Here is a 13,473-nt window from a genome sequence, read left to right as displayed (position 1 = left end):
CATCGATACAACTCTAAAGATATATCAACTGTATCAGCTCAACATTGAGTGCCAATTTTTAATGTATCGACATGTAAATGAGTAAAATATCAAACATATTCAATCTATTGAGAATAAACAAAAAACCAAATCTAATCAAAACTAATGGAATGAAAAAACTCATTTTCAATGCCTTAAATATTAGAAATTCAGGCCAAATAAAAAATAAAATAAATAAATAGAAAGTGTTATTTTTCCTTGACTTTATTTCGAATTGTTTTTCTTTTACTCGGTGGCCATGTAATTTGTTCAAACTGTCATTTCAAACCTTTGCCCAGGCACTGATTAGTTTGACTTGGTAGCAAAAAAAGGTAGCAAAATATGGTTTGAGTGTGTGTGATGAAATTGGTCGGTGAGGTGGGGGGAAAAGTTGGCTTGGGGAAACATTTGCAAGGTGAATTCAATGGAAAATAGTTTTTATCATAGATAAACTTCCTCTAGTGGCTTTAGCCACGCCTACCATGGTACGTGTTCGCCCTTCAAATAAAGCTTTGGCCTTGGCCCTTTTCCCCTTTCTCTTTTCGCTTCCTCACTCTCCTCCTTTCTCTCAGACTCTGCGTGTGTGTTTGAAAAGTCAAAAAAGTTCAAATGCAAATATGAAATTAAATACAAAATGTTAAGCACTTTCAACATGGCTGCTCTATTTAGGTATATGTGTGTGTGTGGCTGCTTCTGCGTATGCATTAGTGTGTATGTATGTGTATGTGAATGCGGCCAACAACACCTGACTTTTTGGCAAACGAACATTTTCTATTTTGGCAAACATTTGACCAGCTTAAATTTTGTGGAAACTGAAATTTATTCCAACTTTTGCCTGGTATGAAATGAAAAACTATGTTTTTCTCCATCTCTCTTTGCTCTCTCTCTCTATGTAATTATAATCTTCTTCTTCTCAAATGATTTGTAAATATCTTTGTATTTTAAATATATCTAAATTGCATTGATATTCCATTTGAGCAACATTTGTATTTTGATCTGTTTTAAACAGGAAAAACATCTTTAAACTGACATACTAACTCAAGAACGGGTCAAAAGGGGGGTACAAGAATAAGTGCCGCTTTATGATTGTCCAGTGTAGATCTTAAATCTTTCTCTGATATACAAGCATACATATGTACATATATACTAACACACACACACGCACACACACACACACAATTCGGCATCTTTGCTTGTGTACATATGTGTGTGATATTTGTTTGGCCCTGGACGCAGATAAAATTAAATTTACACAAAGAAAACGGTTTTCTTTTACCTCGCCAAAAAGTTTTGCTTTGTTTATCTTCGCCACTTTGTTGACTCTGTTTGTGTGTGTGTGTGTGTGTTTGTTTATTCGTGTGTGTGTGTCTCTGAGAAATTTCGTTAATATTTAAACAAAGCTCGATGTCGCCGTCGCCATCCAATATTTTTTTTCTTTTTGGTTTTTTTTTCTGTTTTGTTGTCCCTTAGGCCTCACAATTTTTCATCTGGCCATTGTCTGGCTCTTAACAATTTTCGCACTTACCTGCCACAGAGAGACAAGGACAGACACAGAGAGTAAGATAGGGAGAGAGAGTGATGGAGGGAGTATGTAAAGACCAGGAAAGGAGATATATATGTGTGATGCTTATTTTAAAATTAAATCGTATCGCAACTTTTTAATGAAATATTTAAAACAAGTGCCCGTTTTTTCTGTCGCCGTTTTCTTGACACATGTTCATACATATCGGATTACGAGAATATATACATACATATGTATGTATCTCGAGACAATGGCCATTTAATGCTTTGATTCTTTAAGTCAATCAGTTGATTGAGATTATCGAGACACACATAAATCATGCGAGGGCGGCTCAATAATTCTGTGACAACTTGTCAGAAGGTCAAGGTCAAATTTGTATCACCCTTAAAAGGCAATTGCATCTTGAAGGAACTTCTGAAGTAGCTTAGATCAAAAATATAACAAATATCTTGTCTATCTATCTTCATTTTTTATGTACACAATTATCTTTTGTTCTACCATCTGGTATGGGACAATTTCATTGCTTTCTCACCTCACCATACTTTATTTCACCTCACGACACCCACACCCACACACACACATACAAACCTAACTTCTTTTTGTTCCTAATATTATTATTTTTTTTTTTGTTCAAGGTTTTTATTATTATTACCAAAAGGACCCAAAAAACAACAACAAAAATGTACCTGAGTATAATGGAATTTATTTTTATGGCCAACAGGTAGAAAATTTGTTGTCCTTTGGGGTCCTGCTAATTTCCCAGCTTTTTACTATTTACTTTTCCTTTTTCCCCCTTACCCCAAAACAACATGAAAAATAAAAAAAAAGAATAATAATAAAAAAAATTGTTGTCCATATGTTTGAAGTTTAACCAAAATAAAAAAAATAATAAACATATATCTAAAACAAAATAAAAAACATGGGTCATTACTCCGAATTTCTTATACCCTACGCAATTTGTCCAATTTGATTGCTTTTGTAGTTCTCAAAATCCACAGGGCCCATAATAATTGAAGATATTAAACTTTGGATCGACATAATTTTTGGTATTTTAAATTTGATAAGTTTTTCTAGATTATACTGATACGTTGATGTTAGATATGAATTTATTTTAAACTTATTAAGTCAAGATTTAATTTACAAATAAAAAGGAATACTCTGAGTAGTTTTATGAGAGAAAATGAATATTAATTTTTAACCAAAGCAAAGCCTTTCAAAAACGTTCTAGAATATATTTACTTAATTCATTGACTTCTTATTGCATACTTTAAGGTGCTAGTTCATTGCAGAATGCATCCGTAGATCATTTTCCCATCTGTTGAAACAAAGGCTACGATTTTTCATCTGTGTAAAGTTAAAGCAAATTATTATTTTGCAAAAATGCAATAAAAAACTTATTAAAACGTATTATATTATGTGTTTATAAGTTTTTATGATTTTTTACCAGTAAATTAACTTTGTATGCATTCGCTATTTGAAAACATTTTCAAACTTAGCCATTGAAAAAAATGAACAAACTTCTAGTTAAAATAAATATACCCGTTTTGATGGCAAGAGAAAGCGGAATAAGCGAAAACAAATTTTAAGGCCCCGCCTGGAGGCGTTACACAAAAAAAAAAGGCAAAGAAAGAAAGACAAGAAGAAAAATTAGAATGTTGCGACACCCAAAAAGACAATTAAAATTTATTCTTCCTTAACGCAAAAAAATAATACTAACATAAATAAACATAAATATGTAATAAGCGACATTGTGATGGAAAGCGGTATGAGGTGATGTATGGCAGAGGATGGGGCGTTGAAAGGACAATGAAAGAAGGGGGGGAGGGGGCGGCGGCTGTGTCTTACATTAGCGTGTTAATGCAATTAAAAAGTCGGCTCAAAAGACCGAAGACCGAGACACAAAGGAAAAGACAATGAAATCTATGGCTTATTCTGCTTATTATTTTTTCTTCTCTTCCATTTCCGTCATAAAAACAGAGTCCATGGGGCTCTAAGGTAAGCAAACTACACATATTTCTATATATGTGAGTATGTATTGGAACTTTTCTGAATCAAATTTTGAATAGAGATTCAATGTGGATTACTTATTGATAGATTTTTCTTTTTAGTCTTTTGGAACTAACCATAATTCATAATTAACGACTGGGTATATAAAGGTCGGATAGTAAAAACATTTTTGTTCCTGTCAGTTTTTAGATTGCCGCAAAAATGAAATTAAAAATGCTTTCACTTTGAGTGTTACGTGAAATACTTAGACGGCGGGGATGCTGATTAAGATGGAAGAAGTGATAATATATGTAGGTGTATGCCGGTGGAATAGAAATTAAAGGGACACAGCTTAAATTTAATAAACTTTTGGAGATTATGCAAACGATTTTTTAATAAGTTTTCGCCGGATGAAAAGTCTAAGGCAGAGAAAGAGAATAAACAAAAGGCTCAAACGTAAGCAAAGGCTGACTTCTTCCTTCTTTTTAATGCTTTGGACTAAATCTTTTACACAACAGCTAAATCCTGAAAATGATTGAAAATATATACTCCATGACTCTACATACATATATGCCAAATGACCCTTGATCCTTGAATGTGTATGTTCTACACTTTTTAACAAATTTAGTTAAACAATTTTCCCCAAAATACTTTGCTTTCACTTTTGTTGTTGCTGGAATCTTTGCCCTTTGCCTCATACCACTTGTGCCAAAGAATTTTGTGGAAAGTGAAATGAATCCAAGTCAAATAAGAGAGAATCAACAAGGCCAACTTTAAAACGCTTTGCATTTAGGCGACAAATGCGACAGGGAGCAGGACCCCGACAGGACCACCTCCGTGCCATTTCCAAAAAGTCTCACACATACCTATCTACCTACCTACCTGTCCGTGCCGGGACCTCCCCTTCCTTTGCTGTTGTTGTCTTTCAACTCTCGGCCAGCCTCGGTCATAAATCATTTTCGTGCCACGCTGCCGCAGAATGACACACGTTACCCCCCACAGCCGCCCCTCATCTGCTCACTATATCTTCCATATTTCATACCAGTTGCCAGCAGGTGCTATGACCTCCGCCTGCCCGTTTCCACCCCACAGTCATCTAGTCCTTGTTATTTGTTCTCATTGTTGGGGTTTGTTTGCAGTTTTCCGGGGAAGTGTGGGCGATAGGGGACACAAATTGTTTTCGCTTGCCGAGAATTCAACAAATTGGAAAGTGTTCCACAAGTAGCCACGTGCCTGTAGCCTCCTCTTTACCCCGTGAACTGTCCGCAGCCATTTAATAATAATACTTACCAAAAAAACAAAAAAAAAAACAAGGAGAACACAAAAACCAACAGCAAAAAGTAGAAACAAAAAGTTTCTCGGCTACGCATTTTCATTATTTAAATAAAAAATTCAAATTAAATAAGATTAATTTGTGTTTTTCAGGGAGTGAGTGAGTAAGTGAGGAGCAGAGGAGGTGCCTTAGAGGCGGTATAACTGTCCTTCTGTCTCACTCTCTCTCTGAGGAACTTTTTGCATAATTCCCTCACTCAACGCCACTTGAAGATGACTAATGACAGATTGCCCAGGATAGGATAGGGATCAGGGTCAGAATATGAAAACGAAGAAGAAGAAGGAGAAGAGCAAGTATTCAGGACTGGAGATGCGGATGGAAAGGAGCGGGAAGCCGCAAAAATGTGTCACATTTGTCTAGCCAGCGGAACACTTCAAAAAGTTGTTGAGTACTGTCAGCCCGCCAAACCCACCGATCATCCGACCATCAGACCATCAGACGACCATCATCAGCATCATCACACTTCACCCGGGGTGATTTTTCTAAGCTGTCAACTGCACTCATTCAGGCAACCAATATCCCACATCCTCCCCCAAGGGGAGGGGAAGAATGCAACTAATTGTCATGGCAGAAACAAAGGTACTCAGCATATTTCTATCGTCAAAATGCTCTAAAAACGAAACGGAAAATGAGTTTTCCTGGGTTTGAAACAATATCCGCATTTGTCGCATATAAATATGTTCAGAACCTTATCTAATGCCTTCGACTATATGAGAGTTCTTGGTAAGAATTTCAGTTGGAACAAACTCAAATCCTTTAAAACTTGTGAACTTATAATAAAGATGAAACACAATTATAAATAAAAATAAAGAAATGAAGCTAAGAATTTCAGGTTTTAGCCAACTGAAATTAAATGCCATCGAAAAGTCATCATTAAAATTGATCTTATGGCATAGAAATACAGGTGAAATAAATTTCAGGAATGTCACGCTCTCAATGAATTGTACGATTGAAAGGAAATTAAACTCGAATTTCATGATTGATTGATTCCAAATGATCAACTCGTTCAATACTCATGAATTTCTCTTTAACACGCTGCATTCGATGGACATTTTCTTTATGCTTTCTGCAGGATATTTTAATATCACATCAAGGACACAGGCAACGATACACAACAGTTAGAAATCAAATTGTCAGCGCATCAAATGCAACAAAGTTGCCAGCTTACAAACGAACCAAGGCACAATCGGAATGAAAATCAAAAAGTACAAACGAAAAAAGAATAGCAAAACAGAAGAAAAAAAACAAAGGGAAAGAAAAACTGTGGAAAATGCAATTAGCACCCAGAATCCGAAGAGAAGCAAATTCCCTTGGCTACGTCGAGGTGTAACTTGTAGGTGCAATGCGCTCTGTGCCGGGTGCTAAATGCTGGTTGGTGCCACCTGTCGACGGTGTCAAGTTTTCGTTTTTTCATTCTTGGCCTGCCCTTGCCCTTGTCCCTTTCTCCTTCGTTTCGTTTCGTTTCGCTAATGAACAACAAACTTGGTGAAACGAGCAAATGGCAACAAAATATCCCGTCAATAAGGCGAAAGAAAATTACAGAAATGAAATGAAATGCAATTAACCAAGGCTAAATGAGCAGAGGAGGTAGCCCCATGACTTGGCAATGCTGAAAAATGAGAATGGCAATGGTGAATGAAGACGAATGGAGAAACGGAGACGTAGACGGAGACGAAGATGCGGAGACGGGAGATGGAGAAGGCAACAATTAAGCAACTGATGAGCAATTAGAAAATGTAAAATCGACCTTGACTGGAGCTTTGGTTGGCATTGGTGTTGATGTTGGTGTTGGTGTTGATGTTGGCAGGAGACAGGCCAATTAATGAATATTTAATTTATAGCTTGAGTAAATTGTGTCAACAATTTTTCATTTAAATTTCAATTTCATACACGATACCGATTCTGTAGATACTTGATGATTTTCTTAATGTTGTTTTTAAAGTCTAGAATACAGAAAAATAATCCTTGAATTCATTGTAGTATTTATATTCCCTCGATATCCTGAATGTTTCAGAGGGGGGCTATATTTTGTTAGGGAAGGTATTGGACCTTAGAGTATCTTGTATTCGGCATATTGTTTGGTTTTATTTGTCATCTAATTAACTCGAAATGAGTCCAGCAAATGTTTTGCTCCTGTTTTTTTTTTCAGTTTTAACAAAAAATGTCACTTAATAAATTTTACGACTGTTTTATGTTGTCGCACAACCCACAAAATGAAGGAAAAAAACAGAGGAAAAAGCCCCATAACACGCCCACTATAACAACACGTAGCAGTCATAAATATAGAGAAAAAAACACAGAAAGAAATATGCGAACACACCCACTTACATGTGGAGGAAGCTGTTAACCTTTGTGTGCATGAGGATATGTGTGTGTGTTTTTTATAATATTTTATTTTCAGTTTTTTGTCACGCACATGTCTCTATAGTTTACCGTTACGTTTCTCTATCCCATGATTTGCTAAATTAATTTCAAGACGAGCATAATTAAAAACAGGAAAAATATAAATTTAAATGTCCAAAAATGAATATCAAGCCAAAGCAAATTTTCAAGAATTGTTAAAAATTACGAAAAACAAAAAAAAAATACTTATATCCCAAGGATCATTATTCAGCTTTCAGATTTTGACTAGTGTAGAGTCGTTAAGTGAATGAGGAAATGGAAAACCCTTTTTCTACTTCGACTCATTCGCTTCTACATTAACTTAATTGTTCACTGAGTCACTTGTTCACCTGCTATTAAACTTAGGTCCCTGATCTTTTGAGTCTTGAGCTCTGTATACAGAGCGATCCTAAACTAATCGATGATTGTTTTCATATAAAAATTGCAGTAGGCTACATATAAATAAGGGGATTTATTCTACTTATATAATTATTAACTCCTTATATACTTTTATGAAATAACCCTATTGTATAAGAAATAACCGGTATTCTATAGCGATCAAGTCATATCGATATCAACGCTGTGACATCGATGACAGTTAAAAGCGACAACTCTGGTACGTTTTTCCGATCTGAAAAGCTTGCAGCAGATAATATATAAGCCATCCATAGAGATTGCATATTAAAACCAAGAATATAATAAACTTGTTTACCTCTAACAAAGTCTAAAAAGCTTTCTTTCTAATATGACGACATTTATATTGAGAGAATAAATGAGTAAGTGATCAACTGAGTCAAACAAGAATTGATGGAATGAGTCGATTAGTAAACGACTTCAGTGACTGATCTTACTTATCTGATTGATTTGTATGATCCAACATATGTTTGGACTTATTTCTATATATCTGTTACTTACGAGAATAGATCAATAAATTGAAAAATCATTAAATTCTCTCTATATATTAATCCCCTTTTGTTTATTGGAGTCTATTTACTTTCTCAATGGTTTTATAATTGGGTTTGATATATTTAGTTAATGCACAGTATTAAATTTAAGTCAAGGAAGTCAAAAGTAAGAATGCTCTTTAGATTATTTTTGCATATATAAAAATATTTCCATGTTATATATATATTTTTTTTTGTTTTCCCACAATTTCAAATTGGGGTTTTCTGGGTCTATGACCAGGTGAAAGTGACGGCTTAAGTTTGAACTTTGTGTTTGTGCGTACATGTACCTGAGCGTGTAGGTGTGTGTGTGTGTGTGTGTGTGTGTGTATGTTGATGTTACGACTTTTGGTTTTTGGATTAAATGCACAGTGCGCCCAGGTGCTGGTTGACATATCTTTGGCTAGGTCGCCGGCAATCAACGAACATCAAAATTCAACGTTGAACTTTGCCGTATCAAGAAGAGTGAAGGACGAAGATGTCACAAATTGTGAATGAAGAAGGCGGTTAGCTAAGAGAAGCATCAACATCATCCAGAAACTTTGCCAGGCAACTGAATTATGTCATTTGGTTGACAGAACGTACACACACACACACACACACACACATAGACACACGCTGGATCGAAAGGAATGGGTATCAAGGTGTATAAATGGCGGCACATGCATAGAAAACGAAGAAAAAAAAACACACACACACAACCAGGTGAAATGGGGCCAAGTAAAGGAGATGGAAAATAAAAAGTGTATATGTATGTATACATATACATACACATTTAGTATAGGTATATGTATGTATAGTTGGATGATGAAAATAGCAGTGAAAAATTCCCTCTCCGTATGAACATTGATGCCAAATTAAGAAAAATTAACAAATCGGCCTTTAATGTAACTTCCTTTCGTTTTAAATAAAATTTAAGGAAAATTTCTAATATTCGTTTTGAGAAAGAATTTCCAACTGATTTGGCAATGGCCAATTAATTTTAGTTGCGGCCCACTGTGTGAAAGGGCCAAACATCGCGCATATTTTCCGTTTTCCCTATTTTTTCCGCTCTTCATTTCATCATCATCATCTTCTGGTCGTCGTTGTCGTCCTCGCGTTGCGTTGCGTTGTGCCGTGCCTGGCGTCTTGAATATTTTTCTTCAATTTTATTAAAATTATGGAAATGAATGAAATATCTGCTGAAAGAATATCACTAAACCGCCCCGTGCCTTTTTCGCCCCCGAACGTTGCCAACAACCAACCGCTGCTTATCTTTTGGAGGCGAATTACAAAAAATACGAAGACGAAGGAAAAAATGGAATTTATCGAAAATTGCAGCAGCTGCAAAATTGTTTTCCTCGAGTATTTTATACCCGGATCCGGATCCACATACACACACACACACACACACACACTATGAGAGGAAGAGATGGAGAGAGGGACACCTGCAGTTGGTGCACCTGGCCAGTGGCAAGTTTAATAATCCGTTTCGCATTTTGCGTTGATGCGAAATCAATCGATGTGCATCGAAGATGGCCCAAAGCCAGAGCACGAAGATAACTGCATTGCGATGCATAAATCCAACTCATTTGCATTGCGGGCCAATAGAGAACAAGATGCAAGAGGGAGCGAGATGCTGGCCATGGCGGGCAATTGCCAATGGAATTGTCAACCCATTGGACCTAGACAATTGCCTTCTGCATTAATTTTAAACCAATTTCATCTGAGTCATTGGTCATTTCACAATCTGAAAAGCGGAAATTTTAGATACAATTTTTTTTGGAAAATAAATCATTCCCACGTAATTCAACATGTCGATGTGAAGTACACAGAAATAATCCTAGATTTAGAACACATTTTTTTTTTTTTTTTTTGAATGTTCTAGAGTATCCAACTCTTTAATTGCGTGAGAGAATGCAAATTTATGAATTATCTCACGAATAGTGATGCCTCCGGGAATTGTTTGGATACCTCCTCATACACTTTGGGGTTCTCCTCAGCAAAGCACTTCAATACTTGGATTGATTCGTTGCGGATTATGAGATCGATCGATTGGTTAGTGACTGCAATAGAACTGCAACTATCTCGGGCGTATGTTTCTCTATTACGGGTGACTTCTCCAAGACCAGCAATTTGAGAAGCAAACAAATCTTGCCATTGGCATCGAAGTTATGACGTAAAGGCAAATTAAGTATCAGGGCTGGCAATAGTCGCTGATTTTTCAAAGTGTTGGTGCGATCAGCTCTTATCATGCGACCAATACTGCCGCAAATTTCTTCCTTCTCAACTAGGCTCAGCCTAGAATGCTTTTGAAGTACCTCGACCAATGCGGAAGTTGTATTCTCTAGTACCGCTTGCACAGCTACTTTATCTAAGAGATGAATATTTGAAGGACCTCTTCTCGTTGACACTGCCAACCCTACGCAGTTTACGCAATTGACGGATATAACGTGAGCTGAGGTCACGGAAGAAATGTACGAATTCCAGTGAACTTATACATTGACCAAATACAACCAAAAAATCGCCCAACATCTGCATAACCTTCTCTTGATTATCAAAATAGGTGCCGTATTGCTTGCTCATACGACAATAATGTAGTGTACTAGCACACTCTTCTTGGCAATTCAATTTGCGACGCAAGCCGTGATGCAATAAATTATAAATCGTATGGGCATGGTATGGATGCGTAATTGCCTCAGATTTCATATTGATCAGAATGTCATGAATACACCGTATACCTACTATGGCATCCTCGCAATGATTAGTTGCACGCAAATGGCGTATTACACTCGGAAGGACCTTCGCGACGAGAGTCTTGGCCTTGTCACTGTGACCAGATTTCCAATTTATGTTGACGAGAACACAAACGGCCTGACAAGCAGCAAGAGATCTTGTACCTTTACAACATTTCAGCAGTAGAGGAACAATTTCCGCCATATGCGGCTCCATATAATCAGTTGACAAATTTACTATAAATGATTTCACGCATTTTATGGCATCCTTACTTACAAATGGAAAACCTTCGGGACTGCTTTCATTGATGTTATCCTCGAACTCACTTGAATTGCTCAGCTTCTCACTATCTGAAGACGATTCATCCTCATCGGAATCCGTTTGATCACCATGGCCACTCTGTGTAGACTTCTCATCTAACAATGGCGGTTCAATTACTAATAAGCTGTCCAAATTAATTTAATCTCCGTTTTTACCACTTCTGGAATTATGCCACTTATAACGCCGAGGATACTAAATGTATAGAACTCCGTAACTGTACCATTGTGACACATCTCGATAACGACTTCAAAAATCCAGGGCGATACTTTGGAGAATTTTGTTTGATTTACCAGGTTTAAAGCGCTGCAAACCTAAAAAACAAAAAATACATGCTGAAAATGTTATCCTCTAACTCTAATTGATATCCTTAACATGTATGGCATGGGCACGTAAGGCCAATTCCTCTTCCAATTGAGTCTGCACCATCACGGGTCTTATCACGCTTACATTGTCATCGAAATGGTCATCCAAAGATGCCTGCATACACTCAGCCAGTTTGGCAATGGCACTGACCGACAGTTGCCTAAGCGCCATGGAATTTTTCTCTGGCTCTGTACATAGAAGTATGAGAGGTATTAATTTCTCCAAATGTGGCTTCATACATTCGACTGTAACTTGTTCCACAAATTCCTCCAAAGCACTAAATACGGACGTATTGATATGAGCTTCCTTAGGAACCAAACGATGTGTCTCTGACATGTGTTCCAAAAACTTAATAAACATTGGCATTACGTTATCGTCTAGCCGCGTTATTTTGGGGAGAAAATTCTGGACCATCGTTGCCATCGAATAGCAAGCATGGCGACGGACCATCGAGACGTCATCGGAGATACCAGCATGGCAAATGGATATGAATTCCAGCATATGGATCACTTTGGTTGAATATTCAGCAAGAACTAGCAACGTGAGATGAACATTAAGACGCTGGACTGGTGTCGTCTGCCCTTGCATCTTTGGCCGCAATAGTCGAAGAACTCGTCCGGCCAATTAATCGCTACGCTATCGCTGATTCTACGACCAGCACAGAGAAAATTTCAGTTGCCTTGGACGCAGGTGAAACATTATCCTCAACCTCATCCGAATCCGAAACCATCTCCTCTTCCCAACGGCCACGATATCCTGGATCAACTACCAGAAGATCGCTGAGCACCAAAATCAATGGGTCCATCATGTTGATCTTCATAATTTCACGACGTTTCTGATTTATAATGCGGCCTATGAAATCAATGTACCAGTACACACCGCAACTGTTTCCTGATCAATTTGGGCTTATATTGAAGTAAATTAGAGATCAAATCAAAGCCCCGTTCGCATTTTGCGAGATGTGTCCAGTCGACCGCACGCATAAAGGAAGGTAAAACGGTTTCGATGGAATTTAAAAATTTATGGCCTAATGGTAAGGCACGGGTTAGGCCAGAAATCAGGAGCTTAGTGTACCAAACTTCCTTGCATTTCGGCCAACTGCATGCCGCGCTCAAATATCCTTTGCCGACGCTTCATGAATTTAACGAATTCGTCTGGGGCCGTATCCCTCAAGGAACTATATAAGGCGGCACCCAATTGCTGCTCTTTAATATTGCTTGATTGACTAGCTGCCTCAATGTAGTCAAACACGTCCTTCGTCCTTTGACGCCGACTGGTGGCGTCTCTCCGCTATCGTCATCCATCAGAGATTTGAGAGCTCCAAGTAGTTCGGTTTGGACCTCAGTTAAATTTTCCTAAGGCACGGACTCCAAACCGGTCGATTCTGAGAGGCGCATCGATAACACACTAGCTGCACCTTTACGCAACTCACAGGAACCCTTCGAATTTATAAATCTGTACAATCTCACCATGTATTTCGGGTCGTCACACCTTGTCTTTATGAGTTTGTTTGATGAGACCATGTTGCTTAGCAACAGGACCATTTCCCCTTCGGCATCCAGCATTTTCGAAAATAAAAAACTAAAAACTAAAATTCAATTTTTTTTTAGCTTCCAAAAGGTTTGAAACAATATATATATATCAGTATATATGTTTTAAAAGTTACAGAACGTTGTGTTTGTACAAACTCCAAAAACAGAATGAACTTTTCGGCCTCATAACACACTAGCACTCAAAAACTGGGGACGACAAACTGGCATGGCCTACTCGGATAAGCAAAAAATGTGTATTTATTGTCATTCTATCCCAAAGCCTGCAGGAAATCATCAAGTAGCCGCACATCTCTGGGCACCGGGCAATAGAAGTGCATAGATGCATGACTGTACTTC

The 13,473-nt window shown here is 37.5% G+C and overlaps 1 protein-coding gene across 1 annotated transcript; it reads right to left on the bottom strand.

The window, feature by feature from the left end:
• Positions 1-11,235: 11,235 nt before the first annotated feature.
• LOC111519297 lies at positions 11,236-13,181 on the bottom strand. Its single transcript, XM_023179345.2, has 3 exons — positions 11,594-13,181; positions 11,377-11,532; positions 11,236-11,316 (listed from the first exon to the last, which is right to left on the bottom strand). The coding sequence occupies exons 1-3, from the start codon at positions 12,170-12,172 to the stop codon at positions 11,236-11,238; spliced, it is 816 nt and encodes a 271-aa protein (XP_023035113.1). The 5' UTR covers positions 12,173-13,181.
• Positions 13,182-13,473: the final 292 nt, after the last annotated feature.

This window comes from Drosophila willistoni, unplaced genomic scaffold (assembly GCF_018902025.1).
Source record: "Drosophila willistoni isolate 14030-0811.24 unplaced genomic scaffold, UCI_dwil_1.1 Seg143.1, whole genome shotgun sequence".
In the NCBI taxonomy this organism is placed as follows: Eukaryota; Metazoa; Arthropoda; class Insecta; order Diptera; family Drosophilidae; genus Drosophila; species Drosophila willistoni.
This window is presented reverse-complemented; position numbering and strand designations above follow the sequence as displayed.